The sequence below is a fragment of the Amia ocellicauda genome, chromosome 7 (genome assembly GCF_036373705.1).
Source record: "Amia ocellicauda isolate fAmiCal2 chromosome 7, fAmiCal2.hap1, whole genome shotgun sequence".
Taxonomy (NCBI): Eukaryota; Metazoa; Chordata; class Actinopteri; order Amiiformes; family Amiidae; genus Amia; species Amia ocellicauda.
The window spans coordinates 37316733-37339297 of NC_089856.1; the positions used below are offsets into that span (position 1 = coordinate 37316733).

Sequence of the window (22565 nt, forward strand, 5' to 3'; positions counted from 1 at the left end):
GCCTCCTGTAATGTCAGTCTACAAAGTGCAACACAGGATAAGACAGATGGTGCCATACCCTTTTGCCTTTTAAAAGCTTGTTTGTTTTCTTCTGATTAATCCAGCTTTTCACAGTCATCAGACGGTGAAGATGTATGAGTGTAGTGAAACAATTAGTTTAATTAAACAATCTACAAGGAACAGTCAAATATAATAGTCTATCATAGTGTGACATGTGAACAGGACCACTGAACATGTACAGCTGAATAAAAGCTCTGTGAAATATATTGAAATGTACAGACATATAGCCTACTTGTGACCGTCCATACATTTCAATTTCTTTGTACTCTGTTATGTGCAGTTGCAGAATATGTATGTATTAATTAATTATACCAATTCTCTGTATGTCAGGCATACGTACAAACTGTAGCTTGGTATTCTTGATCGCTGATCACTAGGCTAAAGTATAGTGATATCAGGGACTGTACTGATACAGTCAGATTTGTATACTTTCAGTCGAAATCTTGTTTACTATAAAACATATTATTTTGACTGACATGAATGATTTTGGATATACTTATTATGCTATAAAAATACATTTAATAAACAAAATCAAACAATTTTCCACTCATTAAATGTGCCCTTTACATAAATTATATTTCCTAAAATAACTTTTTATTTGTATAGGCTTACTATCCACAAGGGAGATGCGTTTCTGTGTACCCTCTGGCCAAATACAGGAGACCATAATGTTTCCATTGAATTGGAAACATTATCTCCCTTCCAATTAATTTATGTCAGTTTATATATTCAAGACAAACATGTGGTAGTAGACTCTCACTTAATCGATGAGATAGACGATTATTCCTTAACTTCTGACAGAAATGGCATGCTTTGGCATCGTCCTGTTCGCGTTGACAGCTCCTTTCCTAACTAGACTCCACAACACGGGCACTGAAGGCACAGCTTGTACATTTCTAGGAGAATATGACACTCCAAGCCTGTATGAGGAAGGCGATGTAGTTCTGGGTGGATTATTCCCTTTGCACCAGCATATTTTTTTCAATCTTTTGAGAAGAAACCAGATACAATTAATTATGCATAGTAAGTTATAAGTATTACTGTTATAATAATAATAATAATAATAATAATAATAATAATAATAATAATAATAATAATATTAATAATAATAATAATGACGCATGATTTTCTGTCCGTTTAGTTTCAGTCCTCGAGCACTGCGATGGATGCAAACCATGATCTTCGCCATTCAGGAAATAAACAATCGTCAAGACCTTCTTCCTGATGTAAAACTGGGGTACCAGATCATGGACAGCTGTAATGACATACCCGTTTCCTTGAGAAGTTCCCTGGTTCTGGTGAACGGACAGCCGGTCCAGTCCACTAACTACACGTGTGCAGCAGCTGGGAGACCCGCCTCTCCTGTCATTATAGGAGATGCGGCGTCAGGCGTCTCTATAGCGGCTCTAAGAACACTGGGGTCCTTTCGTATCCCTCTGGTAAGCCATGTTCATACTTTGTCAAAAGATCTAAAAAGCAGTTACTACATTATCATTTTCAGCTATATACAACATTTTATTTTTCTCCTTCCAGGTGAGCTACTTTGCTTCGTGCAGCTGCCTTGGCAATAAAAAGGAATTTCCGACTTTTATGAGAACTATGCCAAGTGACGCCTTTCAAATTAAGGCAATAGTGAAGCTTGTTTATTATTTCCATTGGACCTGGGTGGGAGTCATAGGTGTAGACTCCGATTATGCACACTTTGCAGCTCAGCACTTCATAGAAGAATCCCAGAAATTCAATGTATGTGCTGCATACATTCACTTCTACCCTATTGGTCTTAACAGAGAAGACACAATCGAGGTAACGAATATTATTAAAAGATCATCAGCAAAGGTGGTCCTTAATTTTTCTGGAGAACTTTTACTACAGTCGATACTGAGAGAATGTAGGCGTCAGAACATCACAGACATACAATGGATAGCAAGCGAAGCCTGGGCAACAGCACAGTCTCTGTGGAGTGAATTCAAAGACGTCTTGATTGGAACTATTGGGTTTGCAATCCGCAAGGCTGACATTCCGGGTCTGAAAGCTTTTCTGGGCAGGTTGCGTCTGTCGGATGCAGACGGATTCCCCTTCATTGCGGAATTCTGGGAAGAGACGTTTGACTGTAAATTGAACGGGTCCCGGAACACCCACGCGCACGGGGGCGCAGTGTCCAGGAAGCCTTGCACGGGACTGGAGAGTCTGGAGGAGGTGCTCTCTCCATATTCAGACGTGTCCCAGCTGCGGGTTTCCTATAATGTGTACAAAGCTGTCTATCTCATAGCGCACGCACTGCACGACATGAGCGCCTGTGTGAGTGGAAACGGTCCCTTTACAAATGAGACGTGCGGGGACGTGAAACGGGTTGTTCCCTGGCAGGTGAGTTTGCAGGAAAGATGGCACCAAAACGTGGCCGAGGTCGCATAATTACTGTTTATTGATATGTCTGCTTAATTTCTTTTAGCTGTTGCATTACATGAAACGCGTGAGTTTCAGCGCCCTGGGAGAGGAGGTGCGCTTTGATGAGAACGGAGACCCGATCGCCTCCTATGATCTCATGAACTGGCACGAGGGCGCCGACGGGTCACTGCAGCTCGTGAAAGTCGGTTATTATGACGCGTCTCTGGGCAGCGAGAACGAGCTGGTTATAAATGAATCGGCCATTCGCTGGCATAGAGGGCAGCAGGTTGGTTTAATTCACCCCGTTTTAAAATATTGGACGTTTTATGCACTCTTCTTTTTGTGTTTTCTGCTGACATCCAGGTTAACATTTTTAGAAAATATGAATTTATTGGACATATTTGGTATGCAACAGTGCCTATTTCAGGAGGTCAAAATCCTGCTGTGATCTTTGTTCCTTTCATTCCTGAGCTTTCAATAATAATAATAATAATAATAATAATAATAATAATAATAATAATAATAATAATAATAATATCAATACGAATGAATAGCCTATGCGCTGATACTAATTTATTTCAAGATCTGTGTTAAATTAGTAATGGAATAATGGAAAAATATCCATTTACTTAAAATGCACACACATGCAGACGTGATCATAATCATAATATTAATAAGAATAATCAATTGACATTTTTGTAAAAATGTGTATAAAGGGCTGAAAGATGTAGAAATAAATGTGCCTTAACTAGCATGGTGTGTGTGGGTTGTAATGCACCTTTCTAGGCCCCCATATCTGTGTGCAGTGACGGCTGTTCCCCAGGCACAAGAAAGGCCACTCGCAAGGGAGAGCCAGTCTGCTGCTTTGACTGTGTACCATGTGCTGATGGGGAGATTAGCAACCAGACAGGTAAAGAAATGCCTGCTACCTTCTTGGGAAAATAATCTTCAAAAAAAGTAGATTTCATAATCTAAACTCTCAACATCAATAATGCTTTGGATAATTATATAATACATTTACATAATCAACTCCTTATTTAGTTACTATTCTAAATTAGGTTAATGCAATGTTTTTATTTCCCCCTCCAACAGACTCTCTAGATTGCAAGAAATGCGCACTGGACATGTGGTCTAACCAAGCAAGAGATCAGTGCATCCCAAAAGATGTTGAGTTCTTGTCTTATTATGATACAATGGGAATCATACTAACTGTGGTTTCAGTATTTGGAGCCTGTGCTACTACTGTGATATCAGGAGTGTTCAGTAACTTAAGAAATACCCCCATTATCCGTGCCAATAACATGGAGTTAAGCTTTTTACTATTGTTGTTCCTCGTTCTGTGTTTCCTGATTACTCTCACGTTCATAGGGGAGCCAACAGACTGGTCCTGCATGATCCGCTACACAGCGTTTGGAGTGAGTTTTGCTCTGTGCATTTCCTGCATTCTGGTGAAGACAGTGGTTGTCCTCATTGCTTTCAGAGCCACCCTTCCTGGTAGTGATGTAATGAAATGGTTTGGTCCTACACAGCAGAGAACCAGTGTCTTTGTGTGCACCTCTGTGCAAATCATCATTTGTATTGTGTGGCTAACTACCAGCCCTCCCTATGCTGATCATAACACCAGGTACCAGAGTGCTAAAATCATCTTGGAATGTGCTGTTGGCTCTGCTCTTGGCTTCTGGTGTGTTTTGGGTTACATTGGGTTGTTAGCTTGCATGTGTTTTGTTATTGCCTTTCTTGCCCGAAATTTACCTGACAATTTTAATGAAGCAAAGTTGATCACTTTCAGTATGCTCATATTCTTTGCAGTGTGGATAACCTTTATTCCAGCGTATGTGAGCACCCCAGGAAAGTACACTGTAGCTGTGCAGATCTTTGCCATTCTGGCATCGGCATTCGGTCTCCTGTTATGCATCTTTGTGCCAAAATGCTATGTTATTTTATTGAAACCAGAGAACAATACTAAAAAACATTTGATGGGAAAAGGTGATAAAAGACATCAAATCAGAAAGTAAACCATTTTCATTATATTCCTGGATCAGTAATTGAACTGATAAGTTAAAACAAAGTTTTGTGAAACAATGTTAAAACCTCTTCTGAATCCTTAATGAAAGTTCATCATTTGACATTTACATGGTAACATAGCACTTTTATCATAGGTTTCCACTATATTTTACTTTATCTTGCATCATCTGTACTTTATGATGTTTTCCTCATATTTATTTGGTGCATTATTTCAAGAATCTTAAGTACCATGTCTTCCCATGGTATATGGGCATACAAAATGGCTATACTAAACTTATACATGTTTAAGATGCAAATTGTATTATTGGTTTAGTCTGGTATAGAAAAATAATAATAATACAGAAAAGCACAGTGGTAGGATATTATGTTTCATCAAATACAGGGAACAATTTGTAAATGGTGCAAATATGTACTAATGTATATGTACTAATTTGTAGTCCACATTCTACCAAAAGTCAAAGTAGAACATATTATGGTTTAAGAGACCATGGGACGGATTAAATCAAAACTTTGACCCACCCACTAATAGCAAACTACGAACCCGTTAAACATATCGGTTACATTTATGATTAGAAGATAGTGTCATCTTACTAAAAATGAAGCCGCAACTGAGTACAATTCTGTAGTTTTCTTTTAGCGGGTGGGTCATATTTTTGATTTAATCTGGCCCAATTTCTCTGATGAAGGTTGACACTCTTTAATGTAAGAAACATTTTTAACTGCAAATGAAATATGTTGTTTAGCTGACATATAATTCTGTTATACAATATCTATGAATATTTATAATTTCAAATAATATATTAATATAACTTTAGTCTCCTACATTGTGCTCCATCTAATACTCAGAATTATATGAATTCACAATGTAATGTAATGTAATGTAAATAACAAACATACAAGTAAATAATTCACAATCACTAGAAGGTTGATTGATGAATGCAGACCTGGAAAATATGCTACTTGTGCTAAATAATTCAATGGTATTCTTATGCTGTATGTTTTAGATTTTACTTTCCTAAATGATGCGCCAACTTTGCTACATGGTAAATTTACTTTCGTTTCTTATACTGTATTCAATATAGATCATACGCTCTTGGTTACAGTATAAATTAATGCCACAGATCAAACAAGAATGCAGAGCTTACTTTTCAAAATTTCAGTATCTTCCAAAATGAAGATCCTTATTATCTGTTTTCAGAACACACATGATTACAAAATGTTCAAATGTGTGTAATAAAATATGTAATAACTAAAAAGGTCCACTAGATGGGGAGTTTTACTAATAAATAGAAGAATATAGTTCTCATTTGAAAATGACAGGACTTTGCAGAAAGTAATACAATGAATTATGAAATAAGAGCAGACACTGAAAGAAACAGCAGGTTACATCTTTGGACCTCCAGTACTATTTAAAATAAAGTATTTCCTAAGTTGCTGTAGGTGAAAAAAGTGCACCAGTTAAAGGACAAATGTGTCATAGACATTCTAGCTTAGGCATCTAGGCCATATAAAGTTAAAATTGACTTGCACATTATATATTTATCCTTTACATGACCCATCAACCTAGGTCTCAAAACAGGTGTTCCAAGTAAAACATATATTTTCAATAATATTGCCTGCTAGTAAAATAACACTGCACAATTAACCAAAACAATGTAATGGTGCTTTTGGTTGTGTGTTTTGCAATGTAACATCAAGGCCAAACTGCCTTCTAGGTATGCATAGTCCGAGAGTATCAGGGTGGAGGGTGCACATGCTTCAACACCCCCCCCCCCTCGCCCAATCTGCACAATCAAGGAAAGTGTATGGAATTTTAATCAGAGGTAGAAAATTGTAATTGCACCACACTACATGTTACAGTGTTTTTTTGCACAGTACATCATTCTACCTTTATGTTTTAACTGCAGTAAACCATAGTACCATATTTGACATTGTTATTACCATAGTCCACCACATTATGCTTTACTGTGTTATGTTTTATTAGAAAAAGTAATACTGAGTAAGAAATGCAATACAGGGCTAAAAAGGACTGCTGTTGGCAAAGGGGAAACAGACACAAAGTTGCCCAAGGGATAGAGGGACCAAACAGAGGAAAAGATTAGCGCAATAAACCTCTTTATTTAGTCTAATGTCCGAAATTGCATTCAGTTTTCATAAACATGTTCAATACTCTCACTTTTTATAACTTAATAAAAAATTAAAAACGAATCACTGCATAATATAGTTTAAAATGTTTTCCATTTTTTAATTCAAATGTATGGATTTAGCTCAATGAACAACAAAAATAATACAGATCATTCTAATTATGTGTTATATTTAGATAAGCATGAATAGAAACATGCTCTAAGTGAAACTTGTGATTACGTTTGCCATTTTAAATTACAGACGATTTATTTTTACATATCAAAACTGTTTCCTCTGTATTTGTTTTGAATATGAGAAATCGGTTTAGTCATATGACAGCATTATGAATTAAACATTCCATTAAATATGACGAACACATATTAATAACAGCTGAAAAAACAGATTACTTACATTTGGATCGGAACCGTTTCTTTTGTTTCCTCTAGTTTCCCCGCGTTTGTGTCGAAAATGATCTGAACAATCCAATAATGTATAAAACATAGTTCCGCCTTGTAGAAAAGGCAGGTGACTATTCAGAAGCACAATATTAGATATGCGTATTGGGCAGCTCAGCCCACAGAAGCATCTTAATTTCCAAAATTCAACTGAGTTGGTAACAGTCTTTGAATCAACTGTCTGAAAAAGAGAGTAGAGTCACTTCCCTACACTTCAGAACAAATCATGGCATCAGCACCATGGAGAGCAACCATGACTCAACATACGACACCATTAGCCTCCTCTGTTCCTTACCCACACAACCCGGAGAACACCTGCACACACATTATAGTACATTACCATTCCTGTGAAGGACGCGCAGAAAAAATATGTGTCGGCACACAATAAGACAACACAATTAACTGAAATGTCATGCTTAAATACCATAATTACTAAGAAGGATTATTTTCTGACATTTTATTCACTTGCATATGTGTCTGTGTTTGTTTTATGTATAATTATAATAATAATATTCTACTACTACTACTACTACTACTACTACTACTACTAATAATAATAATAATAATAATAATACTAATAATAAATCATCATCATCATCATCATATATCGTACAGTGTCTTTGCAATATAATTACTTTGTGTGGAATTAAAAGTACACGTGGGAAATAGGTTAAGGGAAGCCTTCGGGCACATGAAATTGAATCGTAAAGTAATCTCTATTGGGACGTTCTACCTGTTTTTATGAGACAATTCAGCATGAACGACTTCACTAATCATATATAAGGGAAGGGACACCTGGATTCCACAACTTGTACCGGAAATGGCACGCCCACGCCTTGATCTGCTGCTAGTGTCGCTTTTTCTCTTCAAAGAACTGGACTGTTTGGGCACAGATGTGGGAACGTGTACATTTCGAGGCGAGAGTGATGCTCCCAGCTTTTCTCAGGACGGGGATGTGATTCTAGGTGGACTATTTCCTTTGCATTACAGATCCCCTCTCTATCTCCCCTTATTTAAGAGTCAACCCAAGCCACCACAGTGCATAGAGTAAGTCAGTTTATTAAATATATTATTTTTATTTTTCTTTAGTGAAATGGAATGTGAAATAGCACTGCTTTAAAGGTCCACACATTCAGACGCTGTAAATGGAAATACTTCACGTATAACAGTTTGTCAAAATACTGTCCTATTATTAGCTTACGTTTCAGTCACTAATAATAATAATAATAATAATAATTATTATTATTATTATTATTATTATTATTATTATTATTATTATAAATGACAATTATAATACATGTAAGTTGCGGTATGCTTTAGTTTTAGTCCACGGGCACTTCGCTGGATGAAAACCATGATTTTTGCCATCAACGAAATAAACAAGAGAGAGGACATTCTCCCTAACTTAAACCTGGGCTATCGTATTCTGGACAGCTGTGATGACATGCACGCCTCCCAGCGCAGTTCCCTCGTTCTGGTTAATGGACAGTTTGGGGAACTCTGTGCTGGCGCCGCGGGGCCACTGTCCCCGGTTATCATTGGAGATGCGGGATCGGGGAGATCTATGGCGGTGCTGCGGACATTGGGGCCCTTTCATATACCATTGGTAAGTAGTTGTAATGGAATTTATTTATCATATTTTAAACTTTGCTTAAGGCATTTTACAAACTTGAACTCCTTTGAATCCTGTAAACAGCACATGGAAACTCAACGGTAAAACAATGATATTTGGTGCTTTTATGTATTTACATTTTTATAGATAAAAACGAATTAGCCTCTTCCACTCATTGCATTTACAGGTGAGCTACTTTGCTTCATGCAATTGCTTAAGCGACAAAAAACAGTTTCCCACATTCCTCCGAACGATGCCAAGTGATGCCTTTCAGATTAAGGCGATAGCTAAACTTGTCAATCATTTCAAATGGACCTGGGTGGGAGCCATCGGAGGAGACAACGACTATGCTCGCTTTGCAATTCAGCTTTTCCTAGAAGAAGCCAGCAAACGGGACGTGTGCGTGGCATACACTCACTTCTACCCAACTGCCATGGACAAAGCAGATATCATGGAGGTGACAGAAGTCATAAAACTATCTTCCGCAAAAGTGGTTGTTAGCTTTTCTGGAGAATCTGAATTACAGTCTATTTTAGGCGAATTTTACCGTCAGAACATCACAGACATACAATTGATAGCGGGAGAAGCCTGGGCTACTGGGAAATCTCTGTGGAGTGAATTCAAAGACGTCTTGATTGGAACTATTGGGTTTGCAATCCGCAAGGCTGACATTCCGGGTCTGAAAGCTTTTCTGGGCAGGTTGCGTCTGTCGGATGCAGACGGATTCCCATTCATTGCGGAATTCTGGGAAGAGACGTTTGACTGTAAATTGAACGGGTCCCGGAACACCCACTCGCACGGGGGCGCAGTGTCCAGGAAGCCTTGCACGGGACTGGAGAGTCTGGAGGAGGTGCTCTCTCCATATTCAGACGTGTCCCAGCTGCGGGTTTCCTATAATGTGTACAAAGCTGTCTATCTCATAGCGCACGCACTGCACGACATGAACGCCTGTGTGAGTGGAAACGGTCCCTTTACAAATGAGACGTGCGGGGACGTGAAACGGGTTGTTCCCTGGCAGGTGAGTTTGCAGGAAAGATGGCACCAAAACGTGGCCGAGGTCGCATAATTACTGTTTATTGATATGTCTGCTTAATTTCTTTTAGCTGTTGCATTACATGAAACGCGTGAGTTTCAGCGCCCTGGGAGAGGAGGTGCGCTTTGATGAGAACGGAGACCCGATCGCCTCCTATGATCTCATGAACTGGCACGAGGGCGCCGACGGGTCACTGCAGCTCGTGAAAGTCGGTTATTATGACGCGTCTCTGGGCAGCGAGAACGAGCTGGTTATAAATGAATCGGCCATTCGCTGGCATAGAGGGCAGCAGGTTAGGCTAACTTATCCATTTTTAAAATATTCAACATTTTATACACTCTTCTTTATGTGTTCTCCATCCATTTACTTGTTGACATTAATCAACAATAACTTACTGGTGAATTTTGGTATGCAACAGACCTCATTCAATATGTTGCTCTCATCCCCATTTATTTATATGTAAGTGGTATTTGATTGTTGTTATTGTTGTTGATGCTTCAATCTGAAAGTTTTGCCTGAGATTCATAAACAGATTTATTACTGGAGACATCAAACAAGTAAGCTCTCAATTGTTAAAAATAAATTGTATTTCAAGATACTTGTTTTATGGTGTAATACTATGATTGGGATTGGTGGCTCACTTGTTACTGATTTTCTTAATGTCTGTCTCTCTTAACCCAATATTGCATGTCTAACAGGTGGGCAGTCATCATTAGCATGTTTATTCTGCATTTGCTATGCTTTGTTCTAAGCCAGCATGGTTTCTGTGTATGGGTTGTAATGCTTCTCTCCAGGCCCCTCGATCTGTGTGCAGTGAGAGCTGTTCCCCAGGCACAAGAAAGGCCACTCGCAAGGGAGAGCCAGTCTGCTGTTTTGACTGTGTACCATGTGCTGATGGGGAGATTAGTAACCAGACGGGTAAAGTACTGCATGCTAGCAGGACTCACATACAATAACCATCAATCTTAGAAATGATGTTAAACTCACAATATCAATATTTAATAATGAAGAGGCAGTTTTATAAAGGTGTATTTAGTTACTGATATGCACTCACTGATATGCACATAAGGTTATGCTGACTAAACTCATTAAATCATTCTTGGAGGTACAATATGATCATGTTTTTGTGTTTGTTTCACCTGTCCTACAGACTCTCTAGATTGCAGCAGGTGTTCACTGGACATGTGGTCTAACCAAGCAAGAGATCAGTGCATCCCAAAAGATGTTGAGTTCTTGTCTTATTACGAGTCAATGGGAATCATACTAACTGTGGTTTCAGTATTTGGAGCCTGTGCTACTGCAGCTGTTTCTGGGGTTTTCATCATCTTCAGAAATACTCCCATCGTCCGTGCCAATAACATGGAGTTAAGCTTTTTACTGTTGTTGTTCCTCGTTCTGTGTTTCCTTATTACTCTCACGTTCATAGGGGAGCCAACAGACTGGTCCTGCATGATCCGCTACACAGCGTTTGGAGTGAGTTTTGCTCTGTGCATTTCCTGCATTCTGGCGAAGACAGTGGTTGTCCTCATTGCTTTCAGAGCCACGCTTCCTGGTAGTGATATCATGAAGTGGTTTGGTCGTGCACAACAGAGAGCCAGTGTCTTTGTATGCACCTCTGTGCAAATCATCATTTGTATTGTGTGGCTAACTACCAGCCCTCCCTATGCTGAACATAACACCAGGTACCAGAGTGCTAAAATCATCTTGGAATGTGCTGTTGGCTCTGCTCTTGGCTTCTGGTGTGTTTTGGGTTACATTGGGTTGTTAGCTTGCATGTGTTTTGTTATTGCCTTTCTTGCCCGAAATTTACCTGACAATTTTAATGAAGCAAAGTTGATCACTTTCAGTATGCTCATATTCTTTGCAGTGTGGATAACCTTTATTCCAACGTATGTGAGCACCCCAGGAAAGTACACTGTAGCTGTGCAGATCTTTGCCATTCTGGCATCGGCATTTGGTCTTCTGTCATGCATCTTTGTGCCAAAATGCTATGTTATTTTATTGAAACCAAAGAAAAATACTAAACAATATTTGATGGGAAAAGTTGTTAAATAATCAAATCATATATAAATATTTAATATATAAATATTTTAAAGAATGTGACAAATTAATCAATGTGTATATACCTATTTGAAATAAAGATGTATTTGTTTCAAACATAGATGGGTATAAGTTTTTATTGCAAACAATACTCAGTTTTCTCTTTCTTGTCACAGGATTCCACAATTTGTAGAGATATGAACTGTATACTGTTGTACCTGTGAAGTCCCCTAAGTGAAGCTTATCTACACAAATCTATAAAGATCATGGCCTTAAAATCCTCAAAATATTTGTGTATATTGTGTTAAATCACTGTCATTGTTTTAGCATAATAATTTCACACAATTGTGAAAACCCCTAGTTTGTTCTGTGGCTTTTGTTAAAGTTTTTGTTTTGTTAAAGTGTTTATTCTGAAATTATGTCTCTACAGGTTTCAAAACTACATACATAAATCCATCCATCCAAGCATACATACTTACATACATACACCAACAACAGTATATGTTAAAATTATGATAGCTTTTGTGATCCTGTTTTCCCCATTATATTCCTCTTTGTATTTTGTTCTGGTTTAATTAATATAATGTAGCATTTTGGGAAAAACAAGCAGACTAGAAGTCCAAAGCTGGATGACAAGATTGCAAAGATTTCTGTGGCAACGGTGTACTTGCCAGGTGAACTCACATAAGCAGGCACAAAAGCTATCCACACAGCAAAGAAAATAAGCATGCTAAAAGTAATGTACTTGGCCTCATTGAAATTGTCTGGTAGTTTACGAGCTAAGAAAGCAAGCACCAAGCTAAAACTTGACAAAAGGCCAATGTACCCCAGAACAAGAGAAAAAGCTGTAATAGATCCCACATCACATTGTAGAATAATTTTTGAACTTTCATATGTCAGAGATTTCCTGGGTGTAGGAGGAAAAAGAATTAGCCACATGGTAGAAATCATGACTGGAACTAAAGTACAAAGGAAAATTATGATTCTCTGCTGTGCAGGGCCAAACCATTTCATCAGTTTGTTTCCTGGAAGGGTTGCTTTAAATGCCATCAGTACCACAATGGTTTTCCCCAGAATGCATGAAATGCAAAGAACAAATGCAATGCTGAAAACACTGTGGCGCAGCATGCAAGACCACACTGTTGGTTGTCCTATGAAAGCTAAGGAGCAGAGAAAGCACAGAACCAGGGAAAATAAGATCAGAAAGCTGAGCTCAGAATTATTTGCTCTAACAATAGGTGTGTTTCTGTAATGTGCAAATATGGACGCTACAGCAATGGTAAGACAAGACCCCACTAATGACACAGCTAACAAGGTCATTCCCATTGTATCTGAATAGGAAAGATATTCCACTTGTTTAGGGATGCACAGATCTCGTCTCTCATTGGACCAAAATTCTGGAAAGCATTTGAAGCATTCTATGGAATCTAAAGGAGGAGAGAACAATTCTATGATATGTATGTTTCCAATATGTACTTAACCTATTCATTACATTCCTGCCACTAAGACATTCATTATATTTTTACCCCACACCCCAAAAAAACAACAACAACAACAACAACAACAGCAACACAAGCCTGGGTTAATATACTTTGCTCTAGACACATTTGTTTATTTGTGAATTGGAATGGAAGACCATGGATATATTATTGGGTCTCATAAAAGGCTAACAGATTCCCACTGCCATACATTTTGGTGTACTTTGGTGTAGTTTGAAGTCAATTACATGGATGACAAGCTACAGCTGTTTAAAATGTGTGTTTTGTTAAGTTAAAATTCCAAGCGACTAGAAGAGAAGTACAATATGCACTAAAAATGTAAGATGCTCCTGAGCTGCATATTCTCAATTGTTATGAAAACCATTGAATTCAGCTCCAATACTGTTATGATGAGAGTGAAACTTGTGTCAGCTGAATATATGGGCAAATATTATATTATACAAATAAATGAATAAAACATGTACAAGCTCAATATGAAAAGGTTAATGCATATATTACTTGTTTACCTGTCTGATTGCTAATCTCCCCATCTGCGCACAGTATACAGTCAAAGCAGCAGGCAGGAAATCGAGGTCTGATTGCCTTTCTTGTTCCTGGTGGGCAACTGCTACTACAAACTGACTTTGGAATCTGTTGGTGAGACCATACAAGAACTGTTTCAATTAGAGATCTACTATGTAATCCAGGAGGTCAAACACATAAGGGAGAAAAAACTCAATATACTAGCAACAATGATAAAACATACAAGAGAAATGTATATCATAGTCACGCCATGCAATAGTCCATTGGGATATATGATTAGACATGAATCACTCAGAATGTAGGCTAGTGATGTTTTAGTTGTAAACTTAATGAAGACACATGAACACATTACATACATAAAAACATTAAAACAATGACGCATACCCCCTTTTTCACAATAATGTTCCAGCTTACTTCAGTTTGTTGCCCATTCCATATGATCGTTTCTGGTCTGATTTTCAGTTGGTTGTCGATAGTCAATGTTCCATCAAATGTTCCCACAGTAACAAACCCCACCAAGCCAGCAGGTGTTTGTTGCCAGTTCATAAGATCATACATTGCGACAGGATCCCCATTGTCATCAAACTTAGTCTCCTCACCAAATGTATTGGTGAACTGTACATGTTTCAAGTAGTGCAGAAGCTTTGAACAAGGAAAGCAAATACAACACAGTGTTTTACACCCCACAGCTTTGGGATTGTACAGTTAGGTTAATAAATATTTGGACAGTGACACAATTGTCATAATTTTGTCTCTGTATGCCACCACCAGTGTAGACTTTCATCTTTAGTTTGAGGGTAGTTACATCCAAATTGGGTGAACGGTGTAGGAATTACACCTATTTTTATTTGTGGTCCCCCCAATTTTAGGGACTCAAAAGTAATTGGACAAACTAACATAATCATGAATTAAATTGGGAGTTTCAATACTTGGTTGCAAATCCTTTGCAGTCAATGACTGCCTGAAGTCTGGAACCCACAGACATCACCAGATGCTGGGTTTCTTCCCTGGTGATGCTCTGCCAGGCCTGCACTGCAGCTGTCTTTAGTTCCTGCTTGTTCTTGGGGCGTTTTGCCTTCAGTTCTGCCTTCAAGTGAAATGCATGCTCAATTGGATTCAGGTCAGGTGACTGACTTGGCCATTGTAAACATTCCACTTCTTTGCCTTAAAAAAGTCTTGGGTTGCTTTCGCAGTATGCTTTGAGTCATTGTCCATTTGCACTGTGAAGCGCCATCCAATGAGTTTTGAAGCATTTGGCTGAATCTGAGCAGATCATATAGACCTAAACACTGCAGAATTCATCCTGCTGCTTTTGTCAGCACATCACATCATCAATAAATACAAGGGAACCAGACTTTTTTAAATCCATGCTTCTTCTTGGCTAGAACCAGTACATTTTCATTTTTGCTATCTCTTTCAAATACATAATGTAAAAAAAAAAAGTTTGGACCCACTCATTATTACACAAAGGCACTACAAGTGAAAGTCTCTAGAAAGTCATTAGCTTTTCGCAAAAGGCTGCGATGTGCATGGGATATGAAAAATATGCAGCGAGTCTGTGTCCCAGAACAAAAGCATTACTGTGCTCTTTGTGTGGCAGTCTTACTAACCAATTGAGTGAGCGCACCTCCATTCTCCCCAATCAGCACTGCCCTAGCCAACTGCGTAAACGCCCACCATTAAAAATCAAACAGGAAAGCGCGGTGCAGTGGGATTATGGCGTCTACAGAGTTAGAGCGATCATTAGGAGAATTAATACCAAAGAAAAACAGCACTTCGGTAATATGGGATTGTTTTGGCTTCGAAGTGACAGACACCTAACAAGAAAAGGTAATTTGAAAGAGCTGTCGTGGAATTGTTGCCACAACACGTGGGAATACAACAAACCTCCACCAGCACTTGAAAAAGCACCGCAGGCGGCTATTTGAGGAATGCATTGCTGAAAAGTCAACTGAAAGTACTGCCAGTGACATTCAGTATAGCAGCAAGCAACAGCAAAGTACAATTTCAGAGTTGTTTGCAGCTGTTACACCATATGAAAAGACCTCACGAAGTCACCAGGAGATAACTAACACCATAACCCATTACCTCGCTAAAGACATAGTGCCTTTTAATGCAGTGACCAAAGAGGGGTTTAAAAACCTCATCCGATTGCTGGACAGGAGATATACAATTCACTCTCGCACTTATTTCAGCCGAGTTGCAATCCCACAGCTGTACATTGAATGTAGGAATAAAGGTTGAGACGGAATTGACACACGTGGAATATTACGCCACAACAACAGACTTGTATCTAACTATCTAACTGTGCACTTTATCAATCGAGCTGAAGATTCGCTGTCTGCAAACGGCAGACCCTGTAGACCGTAGAAGGTTTGGCGGGTTTGAACGGTTTCAAGTGATTGTAAGACTTCAGTTGGAGTGAAGATTTGTTCTGTACTTTTTTTTGTAATGCCACTTACTGGCAGCCTTTACTGTGTGAAGAAAATGTTAACAAGTTCAAAATATTTGTACTTGAATGTGTGCTGTGCAATATTTTAAATGCTGGTTTTCAGTCCTGACAGTTTTAGTTGATTGTGAATATTTTGTGTAGCATTTGTGATCATTATTTAGTGTTTTGTCAATATAAGCTAGACCTACCTTACTTCAAAGTCAGAAGAGCTTGTTTACAGAAGGGTAAGGTAATTGTATTTGTTCTTACTGGAAATTGTTTGCATTAGAGAAAAGTGAGTGTTTAATTACTGGATATTTAAAAAGAAAGTGTAATAAATGTTGGACACTATTGAGAATATTGAGCTGAAGCTTGACTTTACAAAATTAAATCACAAATCAAATCGCAAATCGCAATATCTGTCAGAAAAATCGCAATTAGATATTTTCCCCAAATCATATCATCATTAAGAGAATCATCTCAGAAAAGTCACTTTGAAATTCAGCCAGGGGTTACAAAACAAACAAAAAGACTTAGAATGAAGAGGGTAATTACCTGCCATGGCTCAAAATCCGAAATATTTGGACAGGATTTGTGTTCAAGGGGTCCACTGCCATTTTCACACTTGCTCATGTCATCAAGGGAGTGAGCAATTGCATACACAGCTTTGTAGACATTGTACGATATTCTCAGTTGTGTCACGTCAGAGTATACATTGTTCACTCTAGCTAAATCTTCTGTCCCAGTACACATGAGCTTGTGTGTTGAATCATTGTCCCTTTGAAGAGAACACTTGAAGGTTTCCTCCCAAAACTCAGGTAGAAAAGGGTTTTCATTCACCATTGAGGGGCGCAGCCTGAGGAGAAACTGTTTCAGTCCTGGGATTTCAGCCCTGCGAATGGCAAAACCCACAGAACCATCAAGTAAGCTGGAGAACTCTGGAGTGGCAAGGAGGGCAGCTGTGATCCAAGCTTCACTGGCAAGCCACTGAATTCCTGACACATTCTGGCGCAGCACCTCATGAAATAAAGCACGTGCGTCCTGCTCAAGAGAAAACACGAGGATCACCCTGGCTCTGGAGGCTTTAATGGTCTCCACTATCTTTGACATCTTATCCCTAGCGTGGTTCTTTGGCACGACCTCATAAAACGCGATGCAAACGCCACACTTCTTCACCTCTTCATTGAAAATCTGGACTCCCCGTCGACCATAGTCATCGTCACCAGCAACTGTGCCTACCCATGTCCATCCAAAGCGTTGCACTAGCTGGACTAATGCCTCCACTTGAAAGAAATCGCTAGGGATGGTCCGAAGGAAAGCAGGGAATTCCCTTTTATCGCTTAGGCAGGCACAAGTGGAGAAGTAACTGACCTGGAGAGTGTAAAACAAATAATTGCTATGTCCAATAATTATCTATCTATATATGGTACAGCAACACAACGCATTTCCCCTCAGATAATTTGGTCCCTCACACTGTCTCTCAAATGACTGACTAGTAGAGTGTTGAACACAGAAGTAAAACCATTCTCAAGAAAAAGAGGGTCAAAGGTTTGTGATGTTTGGAAAAAAAACTATAAAGAAATCAACAATTAATATAGAATGCATACCTGAGGAACATTAAAGATACCCAGGAAACGGGCTACCACTATTGATAAAGTTGAGCCACCATCTCCCATGACAACTGGTACAGAGGGGTTGCAGCTGTATCCAGTGACTGTTTCATCCTGTCCATTCATAAGAGTTACTGCAGCTTTCAGAGCATGGAAATTAGTATTGCAGGAATCATATATCTTGTAGCCTAGTGTTATATTAGGAAGAAGATTCCCATCTTTATTGATTTCTTCAATAGCATAAATCATAGTCTGTGACCATCTAAATGTTCGAAAATTGAATCTGAAACAAATGATATGGGTGTTATGTTCAATGAAGAGAAATAGTGCACCCAGTCAGACTCACAAATAGTTCCAACAGACTGAAATACATTCAAAACAGAGCAAGACGAAGCAATCACAATAAGAAAAAGTATGAGAAGGAATAGGAGGATCACATACATGTAATTAAATCAATGACAGGCACTGTAAATGAGAAAGGATATATTGTTGCCAAGAAAGGTACCCGTAGTTTTGTTGTAAGAAATACTAAACACATCCTTCTCCTGTTGAGAATTGTAGACACAATTTGGAATGTTATCAATGGTTATGATCTGAGACTAACATTCAACTTACCCAGTGCACCGCATAGAAACGGGTTTAGACGTGAAGGCCTGGTCTGGCTCCATGACTGTATCATGGATTGAAAACAGTCCTCCGATTGTGACATCTCCCTGTTTCACCATGGCTAGCTTGTCTGACTCTGCTGCTATCTTGCATTCTGAAGTCTGTTCCAGAGACAACGGGAAAAATAGCGAACATAAAAAGCACACAACAAAACACAAGCACATATTTAGAGAAACACGAGAGAAGAGCTCACAGGAAGTGTTCAATGCTCTATGCCTGCTCTATATATTTGGAAACATTCTAATTAAGACTTAACAGGATCTTGTTCCCCAGAGAGGGAACTGTGGAAAGAAAATTACCTTCCTTTTACTGATGAGCAAGAACCAAATTACTCACTCTTGCATTCTGTACATGCTCAAGGTACTTTGAAACAGTTGTTTATGATTTTTTCTCTCTCTCTCTCTCTCTCTCTCTCTCTCTCTCTCTCTCTCTCTTATGGCACCCGGTCAAATAATTAGTTTTTCTATAAAGAAGAGGAAAGCTTACAGAGAGCACTTGCTTTTTGACTTTAAGTAGATCATTCTTCCAAGAGTATTTTGTTCCTGTGGCTGCAAACAAGATAAACAGATAAATACAGCAATCAATAATTATTGAATCAATCAATAAATAAAAACATTGCTGGTATGGAATAGGATCATTGTTGTACTCTTATGATTTTGAATGTACAGGAGTGCATTCCCAGTTTCCTCCCTGTGCTCTCAAATGTGCCTGCTTAACACACTGCACAGAATTTAATGACTAATTAAGAAGTGTTTTGTTGTAGCACTTCTGCTAATGTTTAGGAACAATTCATTATGATACTGCTTAAGGCAGTTGGCAAAGAAGAGCTTCACATCTCAGCAGAGATTTGTTTTGCTTGCTTTAGGCTATAGCAGCTTTTCCCCTGCTAATGTTGCACTGATTGCAGGCTGCTGTGAGATAGGCTGGATGAGAGCTTAGTTTCAGCTTAAAAGGGGGCTGTGGTGACTCTTATGAATAGACATGATGAAACCATCACTGAGTCCATTACATGGTACATACAGATTTGGAGGATGCAAATATCAAGGAAATGTGTATAGGTAAAGAGAAAATGTATTTGTCCCTCTGTATAACATAGGACAGGATAAGCCAGAATAAAATCAGAATATGCTTTTATTTTAAGGAGACTAAAAACATAAGACAAACCAAATTGTTACAATTCTGAAGGCCTGCTAAGGGCCCTGTGGCACTGTGCTTGTGCTTCTCAGTAACTCTTTATGCATCTTTATGCTTTCTGCATGTGTCTTTATAAGAGCCTTGTATCATACACTTGCCTGTTGTGAAGTTATTTTGTAGATTACCAACTGATTTGTGTGAATGTCTCTCAGTGCACAACTGCATTATTGTTTCACTGTTATTTTAACATTTTATTTGGTTATTAATACAATTTATATTATGATTATAATTTTTAATATTGTGAAGATGTTTGAACAGTTCTTTCCCCCATTATTTATCTGAATGACATTTTTTTTCTTATAATGTATTTGATAGTAAGATATAATTTAAGTATTTGTTGTTTGTTTGTTTTTAAGAATGGATGGACATATATTCAGATTTCCCACACCAATCAACACCTATGAGTTATGAATAAATGCACAAAAAAAGAAGAATTAAGTCGGTGTGCTTCAAGGAAAGAACATTGCATACAGCAGTCTCACTTTTTCTTGCTTCTAATATTTAATATTAATAAGCTTAATAAAATAACTAATAAAATAAGAAAAACAAAAATGCATTGCTTGAAATTCCTACTTGTATCATGTTTAATAAACATTATAAATGTACACAATTTACATAATTTTATTTTGGTTTAAACCTTATGAAATTATTTTCTTATTATCTACTCATGATAAATATATTACTGAAAGCATATTAAACCTGCATGCATCTCTCAAATTATTATTTATTCTGTAAATCATTAATCTAGTACCACACTGAAATAGTTAAAACATTACTTAAAACATTGTCACTTAAGTAAGACAAACTTAAATTGTGACAGATCAGAATTACTTATTTTGTATATGTTTGAACAAAACAAGAAAAGAAAGTAAAATTAATAATGATTCTAAATAAGTAATGTTTAATTGATTTATTTTAGTTTGCCCAAGTAAATTAAAGTTATTTGAGGCATGTAAATTACTTGGTTTGATACCCAGAACCCACTATGTTCATGAACGTTGAATCCATGAAGATTTGTGGAAAGGTAAGACGATTTCACCCTTTTGTCCATAATAAAATGCACAGCTCTGGAAAAAATTAAGAGACCACTGGAAAATGATCAGTTTCTCTGGTTTTACTATTTATAGGTATGTGTTTGGGTAAAATGAACATTTTTGTTTTATTCTATAAACTACTGATAACATTTCCCACATTCCAAATAAAAATATTGTCATTTAGAGCATTTATTTGCAGAAAATTTCCAAAAAACTGGTGAAAAAGATGCAGTGTTGTGAGACATCGAATAATGCAAGGAAAATAAGTTCATATTCATTTTTAAACAACACAATACTAATGTTTTAACTTAGGAAGAGTTCAGAAATCAATATTTGGTGAAATAACCCTGATTTTCAATCACAGCTTTAATGCATCTTGGCATGCTCTCCACCAGTCTTCACATTGATGTTGGGTGACTTTATGCCACTCCTGGCACAAGAAATCAAGCAGCTCGGCTTTATTTGAAGGCTTGTGACCATCCATCCTCCTCTTGATCACATTCCAGAGGTTTTCAATGGGGTTCAGGTCTGGAGATTGGGCTGGCCATGACAGGGTCTTGATCTGGTGGTCCTCCATCCACACCTTGATTGACCTGGCTATGTGGCATGCAGCATTGTCCTGCTGTAAAATCCAATCCAGTCCAATCCTTATGGTCTTTTGCAAATCTCAGCCTGGCTCTTCTTTGATGAAGGGCTTTTTTCTAGCTTTGCACAACTTCAGCCCTGCCCCTAGGAGCCTGTTTCGAACTGTCCTTGCCGTGCACTTCACCCCAGCTGCCGTTTGCCATTCTTTTTGTAGGTCACTTGATGTCATCCTATGGTTTTTGAGTGACATTCAAATTAGTTGGCGGTCATTTCGGTCAGTGGAGAGTCATTTTTGCCCTCTGTCAGTCTGTAGCTTTGTTGTCTCCAAAGTCTGCTGCCTGACCTTGTTCTTATGAACCGCCGTCTTTGACATTTTAAGGGTGGAAGCAACCCGACACTCACTGTATCCCTCTGCCAGTAAAGCCAGAAATGAACCATTCTTTTTCTCATGGTCCTTTTTTGGCATGGTCCGTAGTTATTTTTTTATTCCAATTACTTTTGAGATACTACTAGCACTGTTTTGCCATCCAGCTGGTCCTATTGCAAGATGATAGTGATGACCACAGCAGTAGTTTTTATACTTTTCCTTGTTAAATAAGATTTGGTTCGGGTGATCACCTAATCAGTACCTCTTTTAGTAGAATGAGGTGTGCCTGTCTTGAAATTCAACAGACACTGGAATGGAATGGCTGCCATACATGTAGAGATGCTGATTTAAGACTAATTTGCAATGGTCTCTTAATTTTTTCCAGAGCTGCATATTGATAATTGTAGTGTATGTTAATTAAGTGGTTAATTAAGTGACTGGAGGGTATATCCAGGTGAATCGGTCGTTTCCCCCATTTCTCCCCACTTTGTTGACCAATCAACACAAATTCTTGTCTTCAGTTGCCAACGTCATTCAATTCCTAATTAATTCCTACTTAATTATTTTACTAAAATAAACTAATAAAAGTAGACTTTTAAATCAATGAACAATTTAATTTGGTGTAGAAGTTGAGTTCAAATTAAAATGTTTAATTCAGTTGTCCATAATTATAGTGTGACGGTCACGGAAAGCTAGAGCCACCCAGGCTCCTTAATATGCATCTGCTCCTTCAGGGGATGCTGGGAGATGGACGTATAGACTTAAAAGTGGTCAGTCTAGTTTACTGATGGTTGTAAGTTTATTACTTTGTATCACTGTTGTGTGGTTTACCTGTGTGTCTCCCATTAGAGCCCAGAAGGGTTAAGGTCAAGCAAACCTGTTACAATAGTAATTAAGTTAAACCAACTTATGCTACAGTTTGC

At 38.2% G+C, this 22565-nt stretch overlaps 2 protein-coding genes and 1 pseudogene across 2 annotated transcripts; 2 read left to right on the plus strand and 1 right to left on the minus strand.

The window, feature by feature from the left end:
* The first annotated feature begins 863 nt into the window (after positions 1–863).
* LOC136753878 (extracellular calcium-sensing receptor-like) lies at positions 864–4553 on the plus strand (annotated as a pseudogene).
* Positions 4554–8403: 3850 nt separating this feature from the next.
* LOC136753879 (extracellular calcium-sensing receptor-like) lies at positions 8404–11749 on the plus strand. Its single transcript, XM_066710261.1, has 6 exons — positions 8404–8655; positions 8746–8762; positions 8824–9679; positions 9765–9986; positions 10489–10612; positions 10845–11749. The coding sequence occupies exons 1-6, from the start codon at positions 8404–8406 to the stop codon at positions 11747–11749; spliced, it is 2376 nt and encodes a 791-aa protein (XP_066566358.1).
* A 4052-nt stretch (positions 11750–15801) lies between these two features.
* Positions 15802–21741, minus strand: LOC136753880 (vomeronasal type-2 receptor 1-like). The gene is made up of 6 exons (XM_066710262.1): positions 21619–21741; positions 18412–18563; positions 17794–18079; positions 17027–17557; positions 16742–16942; positions 15802–15909 (listed from the first exon to the last, which is right to left on the minus strand). Exons 1-6 carry the CDS (start codon positions 21739–21741, stop codon positions 15802–15804), a joined length of 1401 nt encoding a protein of 466 aa, XP_066566359.1.
* Positions 21742–22565: the final 824 nt, after the last annotated feature.

What these genes read in the sequence shown, in the direction of transcription:
- LOC136753879 (XM_066710261.1), top strand. Translation starts at nt 8,404, where the DNA reads ATGATTTTTGCCATCAACGAAATAAACAAGAGAGAGGACATTCTCCCT. An exon ending in AACGGGTTGTTCCCTGGCAG is followed by an intron (nt 9,680 to 9,764) that starts GTGAGTTTGCAG and finishes AATTTCTTTTAG; the next exon opens with CTGTTGCATTACATGAAACG. An exon ending in GCTGGCATAGAGGGCAGCAG is followed by an intron (nt 9,987 to 10,488) that starts GTTAGGCTAACT and finishes GCTTCTCTCCAG; the next exon opens with GCCCCTCGATCTGTGTGCAG.
- LOC136753880 (XM_066710262.1), bottom strand. Translation starts at nt 21,741, where the DNA reads ATGCCAAAAAAGGACCATGAGAAAAAGAATGGTTCATTTCTGGCTTTA. An exon ending in GTTTCTATGCGGTGCACTGG is followed by an intron (nt 18,080 to 18,411) that starts GTAAGTTGAATG and finishes CATTTGTTTCAG; the next exon opens with ATTCAATTTTCGAACATTTA. An exon ending in GTATCTTTAATGTTCCTCAG is followed by an intron (nt 17,558 to 17,793) that starts GTATGCATTCTA and finishes TACACTCTCCAG; the next exon opens with GTCAGTTACTTCTCCACTTG.